Raw genomic sequence first — 19,281 nt, 5'->3', positions numbered from 1 at the left:
CCATCTTAGTTCTCAAGTCCAAAAATCTTGGAAAAGTGTTGTGACGTGTCTACCTTAAAGTCAGATGCAAATCTCTAAACTTGAGTGAAGTGTCTTCTTAGGGATAATCAGCTGTGGCCAGGAGAGCTAGGTCTGTAAAAATTAAGCAATTCCCATTTGAATCATGTGGCTGGAGGAAAGAAGTATTTCCTAGAAAAGGAAGTACTGTATGTAACACTCACCAAATAAAACCTTTTTTTAAAGAGGACAAGAAATGAGTTTTATCTCCCCGAACCCATTTTTTCCTTATACAGCGAAATCCCATGACATGCTATGGGACTGCTTACCTTTTGTTTAACATTCAGTTAAACAATATACCTTAGTGCCTATGACAAGCCCAGCATTGTACCAAATGTTACTTTAATAAGTGAACGACCACTTGAAGTTTAGAAATATTTTCTCTATCAATTTTTGATAAAAGGATAGTTGTTGACTAGCTAAAAAACATTTTAGAATGAAAAATGGAGGCACAAACTCAAAGTATTTATTAAAATGCTATGATACAACTGGTTTACTTACTGGGCTCAACAAACCCGGACAACTCTTTTTACTAAGTTTTTTTTTTATAGTAAAAAATACATACATTTCCAAAGTTTTGCAGATATTCACTAAATTGGGGAAAGTACAATACTTCAGTTAGTTTGGAAAGACAGCCTCTAAGAGCAAGTGAATTCCATTCAGGAAAACGCTAACAGAACTATATTTCCAATCTATTTACTTTTTAAGCTATCGAATATTCTTTTATCTTTTCTGTGTGTATATATTCAGAGAGCCTTTTTGAAATGGCTTAATAATCTTTGACTTCTTCACTCTGTTGACAAACTCTTGAGAATACTGAGGAATCTCCAGATAACCAGTATGTTTTCTCCTTGGAACAAACTTCAGAGCCTCTTCCCAACTACCATTGTTTTTCAGACATAACAAAATACGTATTACTTGATCTAAGGTGAGATTTTTTGTACCAGTGTCCCACTGTAAATATTTATCTAATGGAAAGCATTCTGTTGCCAGATTCAGCCGTTTTGCCTTGGCTAGGGATATGCCTGGCTGTATATTCTTATCAACAAAAGCTCCCACTATATAAATTTTGTCATGCTTGAAAGTAGTCATAACATTGGGAGAATCTGCAGTTAAATAAACAATACTGTCCTTTGGAAATAAATCTATGTGTGACTTTTCTGTTGCTGTTAAAAGCAGTTTGTCCCATTTTTCTCCATAACGTTTAATTAACTCTCCGTAAAGAGGGCCATCTGTTTTAAGATTGCAGAAATGAATATGGAAAGGATCAACATCTCTTCTGTTCTGTCCTTCACTTTCTAAAAGTTGGGAAACAGTATTCCGCAGCTCTTTTGGTTTCATGTAATTATCATAAGCCATGTCAAAAACCAAAGGTTGCCCAAATTGCATGGCCTGGACACCCTTCCAGCCCATTGCTATGTCCATATTCCTATCCCACAGTCGTAGAAATAGGAAGTTTTGCTGTTTATTTTCCTTGGTTTCTAGTAGCTGGTCTTCTTTTGCTTTTTCCTTTGCTGCTGCTTTCATTTCCTTTTTAATTTGCTTAGCTTTTTTCATTTTTTCCTTAACATACAAAAATTTTAAATATTTTTTTTTGGATGACTTAGAAACACATTCCATAATCGTTTTGAGCTCTTCGTCACTGATGTGTTCTGGAACTTCTCTGCCAAGCAATCTCCACATCTCAATTAACTCCCTAGTGGCCACTAAAGGATCTTCATCCTGGGTACTTAAGACTGTTGAAACACCTTCTTGTACACTAGACTTCATTGTAATTTTCCACCCATCCAATTCCAGCTGTTCAGGTGATGTACTCTCCTTATTAGGACAGGGCACAGGTGGTATTTTCGAAGACATGTATCTCTGCAGAATCAATGAACAGAAAACACTTCTCTTCCTGTTAAGGGTAAATGGCACCAAAACTCTAGCAAAAGGTCTTATGAAGGCGATGCTAACACTCATTTTGAAGAAAACAGTCATGAAAGAAAACTCCTATAGAAGAAAAAAAATGTAACAAAAAGTTATACAAAGATTTTAAAAACCTCTCAATTAACTTGGCAAATATAAATTTGCAAGATCAAAATACAATCAATTTCTGATACACAAAAGTGGAATTTTAGTACTTTATTTGCTGCACCATTAATTTTTCCTAGACTGCTGTGGCTTAGAGCCTCTGATAAATAAGGGTAAAACTTATTTGGGTTGTTATTTTAGACATCACTTTCATTATTGCTTTAGACAAAATAATACTTTGAAGATCCTTTTTACTTTTTTAGATGTAAAATTTTTATTTTATTTTTTATTGTTATTCTATTACAGCTGTCCCAATACTCCTTCTGCTCTCCTCCACCCATCCCACCACCCCCTGCCCTGCTCCCACAGCCAATTACCACACCTCCGTCTGTGTTGAAGATCCTTTTTAGATTTGAATCTAGGCCCAGAAAAATCAATGTTACTAGATAACAAGGTTATATACCACTGATGTGGCTAAGATCATGGGTGTGCTGTATTTTTCTCTATTCTATACTAAACCAGATATAGGGTGGGGCAAAAGTAGGTTTACAGTTGTTCTTATGGAAAAATAATTAATAAATATTAATACGAGGTAAACTGTTTCATGTATTCACACTGTAAACCTAATTTTGTCCCACCCTATACAGACTCAAGTATGAGATCCTTAGCATAAGCAACACATGAAGGCAAAGGGCTGAAAAGTTAATAGAATATGGCAACTAGTGAAAAAAGGACTTAGTAGTTGCTGTACTGGTTTCTAAAACAGAAATATAGAAAGATTTACTGATTTTAAAACAAAACAAAACTCCAGTTCAGACTTTATTTTGCAGCAAATAATGTTACTGTCCAACAAAATGTCCAAAATTAGGGCACATATATATAAGCTCCACAATTTTATCCTAAAGGTCTGGAGGTCCACAAAACAATGAAGATGCTTAAAGATGTGAAACTCGTGCCTGATTTGAAGGAAAAACAAAAAGGAATTCAGCCCTGGCTGGTGTGGCTCAATGGGTTAAGTGTTGGCTTGTGAACCAAAGGGTTGCTGGTTTGACTGGAAGGCACATGGCTGGGCTGCGGGCTGAGTACCCAATTGGGGACATGCGGGAGACAACCACACATCAATGTTCCCCTCCCTCTTTCTCCCTCCCTTCCTCTCTAAGATAAATAAAGAAATAAAATCTTTAAGAAAAAAAATCATTGGGAAAAAAAGAGAATTCAACTTTTTACAAAATGCAACTAAGACACCTGAAATTTTTTTTCTTCCTTTGGCTTCTTTTAATGACTCTGCACCCTCCTGAATCTCCTGCCTCACTGACCTGTGCACCCATGCTCAGAAGCTCCATCCCTTCACCCCCTTTAATGGTGCCTCTGAGTTCTGTCCTTAGTCCTTTTTTCAGTCTAAACATTTTCCCCATGAGGTCGAATTTACCTCAGTAGCTTCAATCACCATCAATCAGAAGACACCTCAAATGCATCAAATTGAATTAATCGTTCTCCTTTTTCTTCACGATCTGCTTCTCCCTCTGCCATTGTTTCAGGGAGAGACACAACTATCCATTCATTCGCTGAAGCCAGAAACTAGGAGTCATTTGATTACTGTTCTCTCTCTCACACACACATCATATCTAATCCATTTGAGTTGTATTTACTTTACTTCCTATATACTTCTTAAATCCATTCAATTCTCTTCAACCCCCTTTTTTCTTTTTAAAAATTTCTTATTAAATTGCCTTGATGGTATGGCTCAGTTGGTTGGAGCATCATCCTATGCCCAAAGGATTGCAGTTTGATTCCCAATCAGGGCATATACCTGGGTTGCAGGTTTGATCCCCTGGTCCAGGTGCGTATGGGAGGCAACCAAGTGATGTTTCTCTCTCTACCACTCTCTGAAAGCAATGAAAAAATGTCCGTGGGTGAATATAAAAATTGCTTTATTAATTAAATTTTTGAGAAACACTGACATATTGTTCCACTTATTTATACACTTATTGTTTTTATTATGTGCCCTGATCAGAGATCAATCTCACAACCTTGGCATATTGGGATGACCCTTTAACCAACAGACTGTTTCAGCCAAGACCCAACCCCATTTTCTTAATTGTATCTCCTAGCCTTCAGATTTGCTTTCCTTCATCTTTAAGCCATTTGGAGCAAGTGCAAATAAAAAAGTAGTATGTGTATTTCTAAGCCTACAGCTGCCATGTGAAAGTCAAAATTTATTTTTAAAAGTTTACAAAGTTTTTCACAATATCATTCTTTGCTCACCTCTTCAGTTACACCTCTCTAGCAATTCACCTCAAACTTTAGTTCAAGTATTCCTATTAGTTCTTATAGCACCCTGTATTTCTCTATTGTAGTACATACTTGTAGCACTACATTATAATTGCTTCTTTACTTGTTTGCCACACTAGATGGTAAACTATCAGGACAAAGAATGTGTTTACATTAACACTGAACTCAGTGCTTGACAATATATGGCTCTCAAAAATCATTCAAGTATTTTTTTTTTAGAAAAAGTTTCTAAGGGTTTATTTGAGCCAAAATGACCACATATACATATGCAGGGAGCAAGATATTAAACGCTCAAGCCCTAGCTGGTGCAGCTCAGTGGACTGAGTGCCCAACTGCGAACCAAAGGGTCACCAGTACCATTCCCAGTCAGGGCACAAGCCTGGGTTGCAGGCCAAGTCCTTAGATGGGGGCCTGTGAAAGGCAACCACACACTGATGTTTCTCTCTTTCTCCCTCCCTTCCTAACAATAGAGAAAATCTTTAAATATATACAAAAAAGATATTAAATGATCAAGTATTTTTCAAGTAAACACATTTTAAAGAAAAAAAAACCAATCTACTTTAGGCTCCCCCGGAATATTTAACTTCAGCCCCAATATGAGAAACTGATTTCAGAACAAATGTTTTTTGAGTTTTGTCTCTGTAACTGGTAAGTACTTTTAGTATACCATAGAAGTAAAAGCCCAAAATATAAGAAACTGATCAAGGATATCATTTGGGGAAACATTGCTCTTGTTCCAGGTATTGTACTAGTCATAGTTTCTGAAATCACTGGGCTACCATTTTTCATTAGAGAATACTTTATTTCTGTTATGAAATTCATATAGATAGATAAGGCCTTAAATGTTTAATAAAGTGCATTACCCACATACAAATAAAAAATACGACGTTTTTAGATCAATATGGTTAATTTCTGTACGATGCCAACACAACACGATACAACTGGGATAGTTTTTCCAAAGTCGACAGCACAGCTAAAGTTTCCAAAAATTCAAATTTTATATATATATTGGTCGATATATATATCGATCAATAGCAGTATGTTATGCATCAGTATGAGCTTCCTTTTAACTGCGGGTCTTGTGAGTGCACATGCTAACTAAGTCTTAGAAGGTCTCCCGCTTCACTTCAACACACACTGGGAGATGACAACAAACACCCATACCAGGACTGCAGAGACAATGGCTCCAGCCGGAGAGCACGCAGGACTCTGCAGTGAAGTGCAGCCCCTCAGAGACCACTGCCACACCTGATCCACAGCACGAGTATTGTTCTTGCAGAAACCGTCACAGACCCACGATCCGTGACTGCAGCCGGAAATCCCGCCCTCTCCGGTCGGCGTAGTCTTATGACGTCACGACGCAGGGGCTTGCATTCCTGTTTGGAAAGCAGCACTATGGGATAGGAGGGTGGTTACCTGTTTGTGCTCCGCTGCAAGCAACTCCCTTAACCTAGACGTGCTAAGTAGCTGGGTTCTTTTTGTTCTATTCTCTTGTTTTTTTTCTTTTCCTTGTTCCTCTATTATTTAAAACTCTTTCAAATCCTCTTCTGTTAATCTACTTCTCCACATTCCGTTTATAAGCATCTACTCAGGTAATCCTAAAATAAGACGATGTTTTCACAAATTTCGCTCAGCTTTGAAGTCCTTAATGCTAGGACTTTAATTTGCTAATCTTTTTGATCAGTAATCTTTTCATCGACAGTACCTGGTAGAATGCTTGAACTCTGATAGGCAACACTAAATATTTCTCCCTGCCCTTAGCTCATTTGAAGATCTAATGTGAAAATGAAGCTAAGGCACAGGCTGTGAATTAGTGGCCTTTAGGTCAAAATGGAGTCTGCATGTGTTTAGTTTAGCTAGCACATTTCCCCCCCCACCCAGCCCAACATTTTAAAGTGTTTTAATTTAGTTGTCATTAGGAAAACAAGGCCCACCATCATTTACTGGGGAAAGGACAGCCTTTTCAACGAATGGTGGTAAACAAAGTTAGACCCTTACCCTAAAACCATTAAAATTAACCCTAAAAATTAACTCAAAATGAATCAAAGACTTCATAAGAATGAGAACTATAAAGCTCTGAGAAGGAAACATAGGGGGGGAATGTTATAACATTGGATTTGACAATGATTTCTTGGATATGATCTCAAAAGCACAGGCCACAAAAGTAAAAATAGATGTTTTCGGCTTCACCAAAATTTAAACCTTGTGTACATCAAAGGACACTATTAAGAAAGTAAGAAGCCAACTACATACTTGAACAACGATTAAAATTTAAAAAAATAAATAAAATTTAAAAAGACAACTACAGATTATACATCTGATAAGGGACTACTATCTAGAATATGCAAAGAACTACTACAATTCCATAACAAAAGAAAAGCAAACAACAAAATTCAAAAGTGGGCAAGGAACTTTTAGATTTTATTTATTTTTAGAGGGGGAAGAGAGGGAGAAAGAGGAGAGAAACATCAATATGTGGTTGCCTCTCCTATGCCCCCCTACTGGGGACCTGGCCTGAACCCAGGCATGTGCCCTGACTGGGAATTGAACTGGCAACCCTTTGTTCACAGGCCAGTGCTCAAGAACTTAAATAGACATTCCTCTAGAGAACATATTGAAATGGCCAATAGCACATGGAAAGATGTTTAACATCACTAATCATTAACAGAAGTGCAAATCAAAACTACAGTGAGATACCTCCTTGGACTTACTAATGGCTGTGGTGGATGAAAAGGAGGTTCTGTAATAAAATTCACAACTGCAATGACGGAAAGTAATCGCACAGGGTGACCTGATTATAAATTCCTCATTGGGCTGTGGCTGATGTGGTTTCATAGGTTGAGCACTGGCCAGCAAAATGAAAGGTATACATACACACATATACATATATGTATGTATATGTGTATATATATATATATACATTATTTATCCTCACCTGAGGCCATGCTTATTGATTTTTAGAGAGAGGGAGAAAAACATCTATGTGAGAGAGAGACATCCATCAGTTGCCTCTCGTATGTGCCCCAACTGGGAACTGAACCTACAACTTGAACATGTACCATGACCAGGAATAGAACTCTCAGCTTTTCAGTTTACAGGGCAATGCTTCAACCAACTGAGACACACCAGCCAGGGCAGGATATTCTTTATAAAATGTAAATCTGATAATAGTCTTCTGTTTAAAACCATCCAATGGCTTTCATTGTCATTAGCATAAAGTTGAAAATCTTTTTCTTTATATATTATTTATTTATTTAATTCTTATCCAAGTACAGTTTTCTGTTTTATATTCCTTGCCCTGCCCCCCCAGTGCTCCCCACCTCCCTCCCATTTCCACCCCCACCTTAATTATTGTCCATGTGTCCTTTATACTTATTCATGTGAGTCCCTCCCCTTTTCCCCTATGATTCTCTCCCCTCTCCTCTGTGGAAGTTGAAAATCTTAATGATGGATAATGCAGCCTTGCATAAGCTTCCTCTGCTTTTTTCTCTTACTTAATTTTCCAGCTACTAATAAAGAACTTCTCCTTAACCAAATCTGAGTCTGGCTCCTCTGAGCTTTCCTCTCAACTAGGCTCTAGTGTCAGACTCTGTCTTTAGTTGGCTTAGTCCAGTTTTAGCAAGAATTCTGCTTAGTAAGTTCAGTGAAAATCTCCCATCCTTGATATTGGATTATGCTTTATATGTGGTAAAATACTTCGTCCTCCACTCTTAGTATCTTAGTACCCTAGCTTTTTTTTTTCCGGCAAGAATCTCTCTTACCCACTGATGTTATCATTCAGTAATTTTCCATTCAGTGACCCTTACCCTGTTCATTGGCTACAAATCCCCTCCACTCATCCTCTTGTTTTAGAGTTTATCCTGATCTCTGTGCCCTGCTTCAAAACCCCCACTGCAGCAATTCTTCTTGAATGTGGTCTTCCTTACTGTTAATAAATATTAATGCATGTTTTCTTGGCACAACTGCCTCATAATTTTTTAGCTTTAGCTGAACTGGACTGCTTCCTCCTGCCTAGTGTTCCTTTCCTAGTGTTTCCCCAGTTAACTACCACTGTTTTCAAAAATAGGCACCATTTTCTCCAGGAACTATTCTTTTAATGCCAAGGCTTGTTAGGATCATGTTAGATGTTCCATGGCATCCTTTATTTTTTAACACTCTTCACACTTGCATTGTAAACTTTATAAGGATAAAGGCAATGTTGGCCTTGTTTGTCTGTGTTCCCAAGACCTAGTATTGACTGGCACATATTAGACACTCAAATATTAGCTAAAGGTATGAGTAAAACACACATGACTAAAAATTTTATACAAAAGAACACAGACATACAAAGAATGGGCCCTGACCAGTGTGGCTCAGTTGCTTGGGCATTGTAGCACAAAGTGAAAGGTTGCTGGTTCGATTCCTGATCAGGGCGCATGCCTAGGTTGTGGGTTTGGTCCCTGGTTGTGGTGCCTATGAGAGGCAATCTCTCACATGGATGTTTTTGTCTTTCTCCATTTCCCTTTCTCTAAAAATAAATAAATAAAAATAAAAAACACAAAGAAAGGAATTTGCTTATCATATTTAATTTTTATGTTCACTTGTAATTTTAATAAGGCATTAATCATATAGAATCAAAAATTGACTTAATATTTAATTTCTATTGAATTAAGTTATGGTGTCATTCTATTAAACCATAAGAAAAGCCACTTTTCAAAAGAAACATCCTCTAAGTTTACTAATACAATAAAATTTAATGATGCTATGGGCTGACTTTCTGGTTCATCAATAGGCTACAAAAGAGAAGATACTCACTTTAGAAAAATTAACAAATCAAATCTTAATCCAAAATATAATATTGTGTATGAGCTAGAAGTTTTTCCTTCTAGTATCTACCTTAGCAAAGTTTCAGTGGAATGAAAAAAAAATCTGACATGACAAAAAAGTAACTTAAGCACTTTACTTTATTTTTGTGGAGCTTCTAGTTACTTTTGGCACAGGAGAGAAATTAAGAGTCCTTTTGGCTTTAAGAGCTCTTTTAAAATATTTAAAAATTGACTGAAGGCTAGAGGACACGGCCAAGTCATGTTTTTCTGTACCAGCAGAAACCATAGGAAACTCTTTTTTCAAAACGGTAGTTGCAGGTTTATCCAGAGGTTTAGGGCTTGTCACCCATTCACGGCAGTGGTGCTTTATCCATGCTAACAACTGTACATCACTTCCTAGCTGATGCCCTACATGATGTTGAGAGTCAATAAGTGCAACAGCATATACTTTGCTCATCACTTCCCACTTTCTGTGAACAAGCAAGTCCATAAAAACCAAGCCCCCGTAACCGTGTACAATGAAGGCAACATCCTTGCCTTCAGTCTTTGAAATGAAGTAATCCCAAATGTAAGCCATGTGTTCTTCAGGAGTCTTGCTGCATCTTTTTGGAATATACTGGAGAGATAAAAAGCTCTCACTTTGAACCATTTTTAGGGAAGAGGACTCGATATTTTGTGTTAAAAGACCTTTCCATTCTTTTTCCATCTTTAGGTCCACAAAATTGTCATTGGGGTTTAGCACAATTACATCATAATGTGCCTGCAATGCCATTTGAATACATGGTATCTGACTTCCATGTTGCAGCCCATGATGTATTATTGCCTGCTGACTCCACTGACCAGCTCGAAAGACCCCATGGTCTTGAAGAAGAACGAGAAGAGCAGAATGATGATTTGTTAGTGCTGTCTCACTCATAAAAAAGAAGCTTCTTGGTTCCTTATCAGCTTCTGGTGGGATGTATACTTTTTGTAATTTGCACACTTTCTCCAAAAGCTCATAAATGTATTTTTCAAGCAAATGGCTAAAGGCCTGGTAGCGCTTGCAATTCCTCTCTGGGACATTTTTATAATAATTATAGATAAAAGGCCTTTGTGTCTCTAGGTGTCTCAACTCAGCTTTTTCATTGAAGTCATATTTAAGTTCTTCTAGTAGGTCAGATTGTTCAATAAATTTTTGGAAGCTTAGTTCCTGTGTCATTGGTAACCACTGAAAGTGAAAAGAAATAATATGTTAGTGGTAGAAAAAATAACATATTCAGCTTGCTAAATTCTTCTGGTGGGAAATCATGCTAAATTAAGTACTTTACAAAGATATTAACCTTTTAGCCTATTGTAGATACTCTAAATAACAGTGAGTGATGCAAACTAGTGAGAGACTGAACATACTAAGGGACAATGGCCAGGCCATATATAAAAATAGAATTTTGAAAAAAAATAGAACTTTTACCCACAACCTGCAGGAACTTGTCCAGGAAGCAATCCCTTATCTACAGCAAACAGCTCAGAAAGCCAGCCTGCTGTAAGTCAGACCTGTAGGAAGTTAGACTGGTACTCTAGTGACCGGGAAGCTAAACAGTGTCTTTTGTTACATTTGGCCCCAAATGACCAGGACTTGATTAATACTGACAGCTTTCCTAATTTTTATCCCTTCTTTCAACTTAGGACCTACAGGAGAAAGCCAAGTGTGCACCCCTAAGCAATCACATAGGGTGCCCCACTCCTAGAGTTAGCCTGCCTACAGCTTTCCTTTCTTCCAGCAAGCTTCCCTTTCTTCCCACTATAAAGCTTCCCTACTCCTCTGCCTGATTTTGAGTGTTTGCCAAAGTGCAAGTGAAGGTGGCTGACTCCCTTATTTTGGCAGCTCATAAACAGGTTTTGCTTTTTCTCATTTGGTTGGTCTTTATCTCCACAGTAAGCATTTAATAAATTTTACAAGGGATGGCAGTGTAGGTTATAATCAATTTATCTAATAATAGATGATATGGTTATTCTGATGTCTGAAAAGAAAAAAAAGCAGCTAAGGAATTAATTTAGAGTTATTATGAACAAAGCCTAGAGAGAAAATAAAAGGCTTTGAAAGGTTAGGGTTGCTCTAAAGCCAAACAACTATTAAATAAACGATTAGATACTGAGAGTGATTAACTCTAAAATTTATGTTCTTAACAAATACATTAATACTCTCCCTAATTTCTTAACAATGACACTGGCAATCCACAATATACTTCTAATCAGTAGCATAAGCTCTTACCTTCCTGCAGTCTATTTTCCACTTAGGAGGTAGAACCATCTTTTTTAACATCTAAATTGGATCTCACACCATTGTTCAAAATTTTCAATTTCTCCCCTCACTTTAGGAATAAACTCATAGTCCTTACCAGGGCCTACAAAGTTCTACAGAGCCCTTAGCTGTCCAGTGTCATTTTCTTCCATTCTCTTGCTTACTTACTAATGTAGCTACATGACCTAGCTTGTAGCTCTTTCTCAGGTATCATTTCCCACCCATTCTCTTAGCCACAACTGGCCTTCTTGCCCCCAACTTGTGGAGCAAGCTACTGTTAAATGGCATTCTCCCTTTCTATACTTGCACCTTAGAACACTCTTCCCCTAGATATGCATAGGGCGTCATTTTCTTAAAGTTTCTGCCTACCTGTTTACTGACTCTGAGCATTCTACCTGAAAGGGCAATTCCCTCTAAGCCTTCCTCCCTCCCTCCTTTCTTTACTTTTCTTTCTCTCTTTTTTCTTTCATTTTCTCTCTCTCTCTTCCCCTTTCCTTTTCTTTTAGTACTTATTACCAACTGACATATATTTGTGTATTGTCTGTTTTTCCCCATTAGAATGTAAGTTCTATGAGAGCAGAGTCAAAGACTTCGTTTAGTTCACTACTGTCTCTCTAGTTCTTGGAATAGTGCCTGGTGAATAATAGCAGGCAATTAAATATTGCTGTTAGAATTTTATGATTTTTGCTGAGGACATAAGGAAGTAAACAGCAAAAGTCCTGTAGCTATATCTACAGGAGAAAGATGCATGCACAGCTTTAAAAAAATTATAGAGACTTTTTCTATAATTCTAAAGTTAATAAATGTCAACTTGTGAGTTATTTTTAGAGTATCCTATGCATCTATATACATATTTCTTTTCTCTTTTGCAAATCAAGTTGGTCTATTAAAATAAAGGAAAGCATCAAACTGTTTTATGTACTTAGTTTTCAAAGAATGGATTGGAGTAAGATAGCTTAGCTTCAAGAATAAGGTTGTTAGAGCTGCAAGGAATGTTACAGATGGTATTCTTAGCTCCTATATTTATTTTATAGAGAAGTCAGGCTTTCTCGGGTAAAATGACATACTCAAAGAAAGTCAGGTAGGTCTAGGGGCCTGAGAGAAGATTAATTTTTACCAGTGATCTTAACAATGCATAGTATTTGACTGTTTATATCATTCATTCACCAAAATTTAGTGAAGGCATTGTTAGATATTGAGTTCCCTATACTGAGTATTCTAGTCATTTTATGTTTAATGAAGTAAAAAAAAAGGAGGATAGTGTATAACAATTAATGAGAATTTCAAATTAGGTTCTTCTGGTAATCTGGATTAGGTGATGGCACAGCTGTAATGTTTTGCTGTAGGTATGGTAATTATTTTTAATTGAGGTAAAATATATTAAAATTTACCATTTTAACCATTTTAAGGTATGCAGTTTAGTGGCATTAGGTACGATCACATTATTGTGCAAACATTATTGCTATCAATCCACAGAGCATTTTCATCTGCAAAACTGTAACTTTACACCCATTAGTAATAAATCCTTATTTCCCCTTACCTCTGATTACATAGTAATACCCTATTACAGTAATTACTGTCTGTTGCTATACTTAAAAAAGTAGTTCCTTTTGTGTATCCTATGCCACTGAGAAGTACAGAATGAAGGATGCCTCTACAATATTTTAAAATATCCAAAATACTTTAAAAAAAAAGCAATATACATGCATTAATTAATTTATGTAGAAAAACAAAACAAGCCACTGGAAAACATATTTTAAGAAAACAATGATTGTTTTGGTACAGAAGAAGCACTATTTTTATTTTCCCAACACAGAATGCACTTATGAGGTTTTTAAAAAGAACATAATTATGCTTGTATACAATTACATTTAGTAAATGTAGAAAATAGTAGAAAATGATAGAGCTTATAAAGTTATATAGAGAGTTGTTCAAAAAAGACTAGTTCCTGCTTTGGCAGCGCATCTACTACAGTTGGAATGAATGGCACAGAGGAGATTAACATGGGCCCTGTGCAAGGATGACACACAAATCTGTGAAGCATTCCATATTAAAAAAAAACTAAATAGTATTCTTTTTGTGTTGGGAACTGCCCTGTGTGATTTCAAGAGCTGTAACCCCCCATGGCTAAGGGTGAGTGAGTGACCTTCAGACCATAAGTCACTAGGGAGACAAAGCTTATCTCCCTGGCAGGAGGGCCGCTTCTGTTCCTTTTACTTCACCCTGCCTGACCCCCAGGGCTTGATGGATTAGCCAATGATGAGTAAGATTCCTCAAGGGAGGGATGATGTAAGACAGGCATGATCGTGGGGCCCCTAGAGAAGGACTTGGGGGCTACAGAAAAGGGGTGATGGACCCTTGCCCCTCGGCTTTGACCTAGCCTGAGTCCTCATTCTGTCTGCAAGAAATCTCTTAATCTCTTGGCTGCCTAAAATCCCCTGCCTGACTTAAGCCTGAAACAATGCCGGTGGTGGGTGCAGCCCTGTGGTGGAAAGGGCGGGTTCCCTATGGCTATCAGGCCTAAGAAAGAATATGTAAAATCCTGTGAAACCTACTTTGTTTAGAATGCTCTCAATTCAATGGTAAGGGTCCAAGCAGGAAGTGAGTTTGTTCTCCAAGTTTTATGGTCATTTAGCTATCTGATTCTGACTCAAAATAGGCCCTCAAAGTCCTTTGTATATTAACTATTGTTTGATCCTTATTGCCTCATAATGATTAATGAGCTTTAGGTATACACCATGTATTCCTATGCAAATTGATCCAATAAAAGCTTGTCAAGGCAAGGGTCATAGAGCTCTCCTCTTGAGAGGGTAGTCAAGGTGCATGGAAGCTTGCTCTCCCCTTGAGAGAGAAGTCGGCAGTCCCTTTTCCTCCACAGGACTCGGTAGTCTATGTGAATTTATTTTGTCTCATCCATAAAGCTGTGGACACTGCAGGCCAGTGTCCCCGTCACTTCTGCCTGCCTACCTCTTACCCAGGAAAGATAAAAGCAGCTGAATTTAAGCTACCTGAGGTAAAGACCTATAGAAAATAGGATATTAAGGACAGAAAAAAAAATTCAGATGTCATCAAATCTTGGGAGGGTCCCAAATTTGAGTATGTAGCAGAATCCCCTAGGAATATTTTTAAATTAACGGTTTAGTGAACTATTTTAAAGAGAAACACCACGCAGCTGTCACTGAGCAAAAAAGGTAGGGGATCACATATCCATTTATGTTTCTATGTGGATAGAAAATGTCTCCTTTCTGAAAAGACACATAATAAACCATTAACAGTGGTTGCCTTTGGGTACAGGAACTGGGACAGAAGGTTCCTGGAGTGAGAGGAATCTCATATTTCATTGTATACTTGTTAGGAGATTAAAGTTTTTTTCATTTAAAAAAAAAAAGAGAAGAAACACCCTTGTAACTACCCTAGGCTGCCTTTGCCAACCATCTGTAATGTGCTTTCAAGGGTCCTGTCCCTCCCTCCAAAAGTAACCACTGCTTTCTATTTCTTTATGGTTTATATCTCCTGAGTGTGCATCCCTAGGATCTATAGTTTAGTAGCTTAATTTTTTTTAATTTAATTTTTATGGTATTTTTTCCATTACCATTTAGCTCTTATTTCCCCTCCCCCAGCAATTAGTAGTTTAGTTTTATACTTAAAAAAAAATCCCAATATGTCTTAAACAAACAGATTTTTAGGCCCCATTTATAGGAGATTCTGATTCAAAAGATTTGAAGTGGGACTTGGAAACAGATAATTAAGAAGATGTTCCCAGCCTTGGCTGGGTAGGTCATTTGGTTAGCGTGTTGTCCCCAAGGTTGTGGTTTCTATCTCTGGTCAGGGCACATATAAGAAGCAACTGATGAATGCATAAATAAGTGGAACACGTCATTGATGTTTCTGTCTCTACTTTGCTCTTTCTTTTTAAAAAATATTTTATTTATTTATTTATTTTTAGAGAGAGGGAAAGGGAAGGAGAAAGAGTGGGAGAGAAACATCTATGTGTGGTTGCCTCTCATGTGTCCCCTACTGGGGACGAGGCTTGCAACACAGGCATGTGCCCTGACTGGGAATCAAACCGGCACCCCTTTGCCTCACAGGCCCGTGCTCAATCCACCGAGCTATACCAGCCAGGGCTGCTTTCTCTTTTTAAAAAAAGATTTTATTTACTATTTTTTGAGAGAGGGAAAGGGAAGGAGAAAGAGTGGGAGAGAAACATCAATGTACAGTTGCTTCTCCTGTCCCCCCTACTTGGGACCTGGCCCTCAACCCAGGCATGTGCCCTGACTGGGAATGAAACCAGCGACCTTTCTGTTCGCAGATCCGCACTCAATCCACTGAGCCACAGCAACTAGGATGGTTAATTTTTAATTAGAAAAATTTATTTCATGTTATAATTTAGTAAAATTGAGAGTTTAGGTAGTCAGTAAATCCAATAAGTAGCTGTCAGAATTACTTGAGAGCATCTTTTAAAAAAGACTTATTTATTCATTTTAGAAAGAGAAAGGATTGGTTCACTGGATTGAGTGTTGGCCTGAAAACCAAAAGGTCACCAGTTTGATTCCTAGTCAGGGCTCATGCCTGGGTTGCAGGCAGGTTCTCATTTGAGGCTGGGTGAGAGGCTACTAATTAATTTGTCTCTCACACACTGATGTTTCTCTCCCTCTGTTTCTCCTTCCCTTCCCATTTCTGTAAAAGTAAATAAATAACATCTTTTAAAAAATCAACAAGTGTAGAAATGCTAGAGAAACACATATTAAGATAGAACTCTTCAAAGAAGTTAGTGGTGTATGTACAGGGTGTCTTGGGCTCAGTTCCAGGGCCAAATGATTCTTGAGGGATCTTAGGTTAAAGGTTTGTGCATATACTATTCCTTCTACAGCTTCCTGGATAAAAGGTCACCCATCTGCTGTTCAAATACCCCGAGTTACTGCAGGTTTTCATAACTTCTGGGAACAGGCTATTTCATTTTAGGGCAGTTGCAATTATTGATTGCCCTAAAAGGGATGTTATCTTTGAAATCAAGCTGCTTATCTGCATCTTTTAATTAATCATGTTGTTTCATTTATCGAAGAAAAACTTCCTTCATGTTATATTAAAGAATAAACTACTGTGAAAATGAGGTGAACGGCACCATGATACAGTACTCCAAATATCTCTGCAAAATCTGCTTTCCTTGCACCCACATTAGGAACTCCAGACTGCTCATTTCAATTTTTAAAGCAGTTCAGGAAGTCAAGATGTCTCCAGTGCGAACTCATTTACATTCATATTATACTTAAAGTTAATTCACTTGTGATGAAAAAGGGGCTTTTGTAGATTTCATTAATTTCTCTTCAAAGAACTTGTTAATCAAGGGGTAAAATAAAGGGTTGATTAATTTCACACTGCCCCTAGGATTTGAAACTGTTAAAATCATACCTACTACTTTTAAAACAAAAATACAATGAATACCCCAAATTTTAAATACTTAATAGACACTTCTGACACTCAATAAAGAACCCTACTCATTAAGATCAAACCAGTTCATCCTCTCCTCTTATAAATGCTGGGCTGATGAATTTCTAATCTGGAATGATTTTAGTTTAAAAGGCTTTATACAGTGTGAGCTAAATGTACATAAAAGAAATGACATTATCCCCAAATATACTAAGAAAAATCATTCACTTTTTGGGGTCTACATATTTTTCAAATAAGAAAGCTTTCACCGGAACATCATAAAACATCTTAAAAGAAAATGTTATTTAATCAGTCTTTCATAAAAGGCAAAATAGGTTGTTAAATGGCTCCCTCAAAAGCAGAAGCTAAACTTTTTAGTCCTTTAGTTGTTTGCAATACAGTCAGCTATGCAGTAAAGATTGTTAAAGCTAAAACAATAAATACTAGTTAAAGGATATGTACTATTGTTTGCCTTTTCCTCTTATTCTTTGAAAATCTTGAGCTTAAAAGTCATTTATCTTTAAATGTTATTTAAAACAAGCTCCAAGTCAAAGAAACAAATGGGTTCATTAAGTATTAGCAGAAATGCTATATTTGGTTCAGTGAGAAGTTTAAATGATACATTTGCAAGCTGAATTATTTTATTAACTGCTTATAATTTCCTTTCTCATATGTTTACGTCTCACTGCTAAACTTTAAAACCAGTTTCATGGAAGATGCTAGTTTGGGTGGAAACATTAGGTTTACTCACGGTTTCCTTTTTTACATTTCCGTCTCTCAACTCCATTTCCATCTTATGTTTGTTTTCTATAAAATTGGCTAGTAAATCAAGCCAGCTTAGTTCTTGAGGTAAATGGTTCAATTAAAAAGGTATATTTATGAGTAAACTTAAAATTCAGATATTTTGCAGTAAGCAAAGTTTGTGTTTGTTAAACAGAAATAAATGAAGGTGTCTATATGAAATCTTTGTAGTGAATTTCAATCTCAGCAAGCTCTTAAGTATTGCTGCTGTTCAGCCATTCCTGCTTTTGAAGGCACTGCCCCGCTATCGCAACAGCCAGGAGCACCTGGAGGCCTACCTCTACCTCCACACGAACCTCACAGTAATTAGGATGCAGGATTCAAGCACCAGATGGGGCTGTAGTGTTGAGTCGGGATAGTCCCTTTGTTGACTTTGGTAAAATGGGGAGAAGGGAGTGGATGTTATACTCATGTATCTCCAGGGTTCCTTCTAGCTTGGGACAGTATAAGCCTAGTTATTTTTGCCTCTGACTAGAGTGCGCTGCTGAATTTTGTTCAGGGTATTGTGATTAAAACTTACTCATTAAAAAAAAATAATTTACACCCTGACTGGTGTAGCTCAGTGGATTGAGCACGGGCCTGTGAAGCAAAGGGTCTCCGGTTCGATTCCCAGTCAGGGCACATGCCTGGGTTGCAGGCCAGGTCCCCAGTGGGGGGGACATATGAGAGGCAACCAAACATTGATTCTCTCTCCCACTCTTTCTCCTTCCTGTCCCCTATCTCTTAAAAACAAAAAAAAAATTTAAGTCCTGTCTCATGTGGCTCAGTGGATTGAGTGTTGGCCTGTGAATTGGAAGTTGCAGGTTCGATAACTACTCAGGCACATTCCTGGGTTCCTAAAGAAAATTATTTAAGTATATACATTATGGCCAATCAAATAGGGCAATTTTCTAAACTGATGGGCTCTTTGAAAGGACTTAAAAATAACCAGTCTAAAAATTGAGTTCAGCCTTCAGCCTTCATCAGGTAGTTGGTTAGAGCAACCTCCTGATATGCCAAGGTTGTGGGTTTGATCCCTGGTCACAGACTATGTAAGAATCAACCAATTAATGCATAACTACGATGAACAACTAATTAATGTTTTCTTCTCTCTCTAAAATCAATACATGAAATTTTTTTTAAAAACTTGAGTTCACTGAGGACAAGACTATGCCTTTAAGTATAGTAAAGTCAAAGGAATTCCAGTTTACATTCACCCACTTTCTATCATCATCTCAGCATTTTAGTGTTTTAAAAATTGATGTCCAGCTTATGTTCCCCCCCCCCCCCGCGGTCTTTAAACATAAGGATCTTGAATTTAATTAGTTAACCTATTCATTCATTTGACTTTTAGAGTTTAAGCTGAGGACAGAGAAACAAGGAAGGGCCTAGAATAGAAAAAGCAACAGGAGAGTGCCAAGGCAAGATGCTTTGGCTCTCAAGAATGTAATGGGAAAGAAGTTAGCCCAGGCAGGTCTACTGTTACCTCACTGGAAAGTCAGAAAAAAGGGGGCCTTAGAGACAGGTTAAGGGATAAGAATGGGAGGAGCTGCCACTGCAAAAGGCGATTTGCGTGGGTGTGCCCTAAGGAAGGCACATCTGGGAGCTTGAAATTTTTTTTTTAAAACT

The 19,281-nt window shown here is 37.5% G+C and overlaps 2 protein-coding genes and 1 non-coding gene across 6 annotated transcripts; 1 reads left to right on the top strand and 2 right to left on the bottom strand.

Annotated features, from left to right (window-relative positions):
* Window positions 1-549: 549 nt before the first annotated feature.
* TRMT10C (tRNA methyltransferase 10C, mitochondrial RNase P subunit) lies at window positions 550-5,659 on the bottom strand. Of its 4 annotated transcripts, XM_037058975.1 has the most exons (3): window positions 5,527-5,659; window positions 3,881-3,946; window positions 550-2,049 (listed from the first exon to the last, which is right to left on the bottom strand). In XM_037058975.1, the coding sequence occupies exon 3, from the start codon at window positions 2,035-2,037 to the stop codon at window positions 781-783; it is 1,257 nt and encodes a 418-aa protein (XP_036914870.1). In that variant the 5' UTR covers window positions 2,038-2,049; window positions 3,881-3,946; window positions 5,527-5,659; the 3' UTR covers window positions 550-780. The 4 variants fall into 4 exon arrangements, 3 of the variants coding, with proteins under 3 accessions (XP_036914870.1, XP_036914871.1, XP_036914869.1); XM_037058976.1 differs by lacking the exon at window positions 3,881-3,946; XM_037058974.1 differs by lacking the exons at window positions 3,881-3,946; window positions 5,527-5,659 and adding an exon at window positions 3,500-3,719.
* A 3,641-nt stretch (window positions 5,660-9,300) lies between these two features.
* Window positions 9,301-10,265, bottom strand: LOC118995731 (putative protein FAM172B). The gene is given in 2 exon segments (XM_037058826.1): window positions 9,301-10,091; window positions 10,094-10,265. Coding segments are annotated over 2 exon segments (927 nt in total). The 5' UTR covers window positions 10,230-10,265.
* Window positions 10,266-13,393: 3,128 nt separating this feature from the next.
* On the top strand, window positions 13,394-13,500 carry LOC118995899 (U6 spliceosomal RNA). The gene has a single exon (XR_005068382.1). It is a non-coding gene; the product is annotated as a U6 spliceosomal RNA (small nuclear RNA).
* The last annotated feature ends 5,781 nt before the right edge of the window (window positions 13,501-19,281 follow it).

This window comes from Sturnira hondurensis, unplaced genomic scaffold (genome assembly GCF_014824575.4).
Source record: "Sturnira hondurensis isolate 20B ecotype Veracruz unplaced genomic scaffold, ASM1482457v3 Scaffold0010428, whole genome shotgun sequence".
NCBI classification, from domain to species: Eukaryota; Metazoa; Chordata; class Mammalia; order Chiroptera; family Phyllostomidae; genus Sturnira; species Sturnira hondurensis.
The sequence above is the reverse complement of the archived record's forward strand: the minus strand, read 5'-3'. Positions and strand labels throughout refer to the sequence as shown.

Bases quoted from the DNA above. Each gene is read 5' to 3' on its own strand.
- TRMT10C (XM_037058974.1), bottom strand. From the start codon at position 3,520: ATGGTGATTGAAGCTACTGAG. The intron at 2,050-3,499 runs GTAAATTCGACC...TTTCTTCTATAG, and splicing joins TGGTGATTGAAGCTACTGAG to GAGTTTTCTTTCATGACTGT.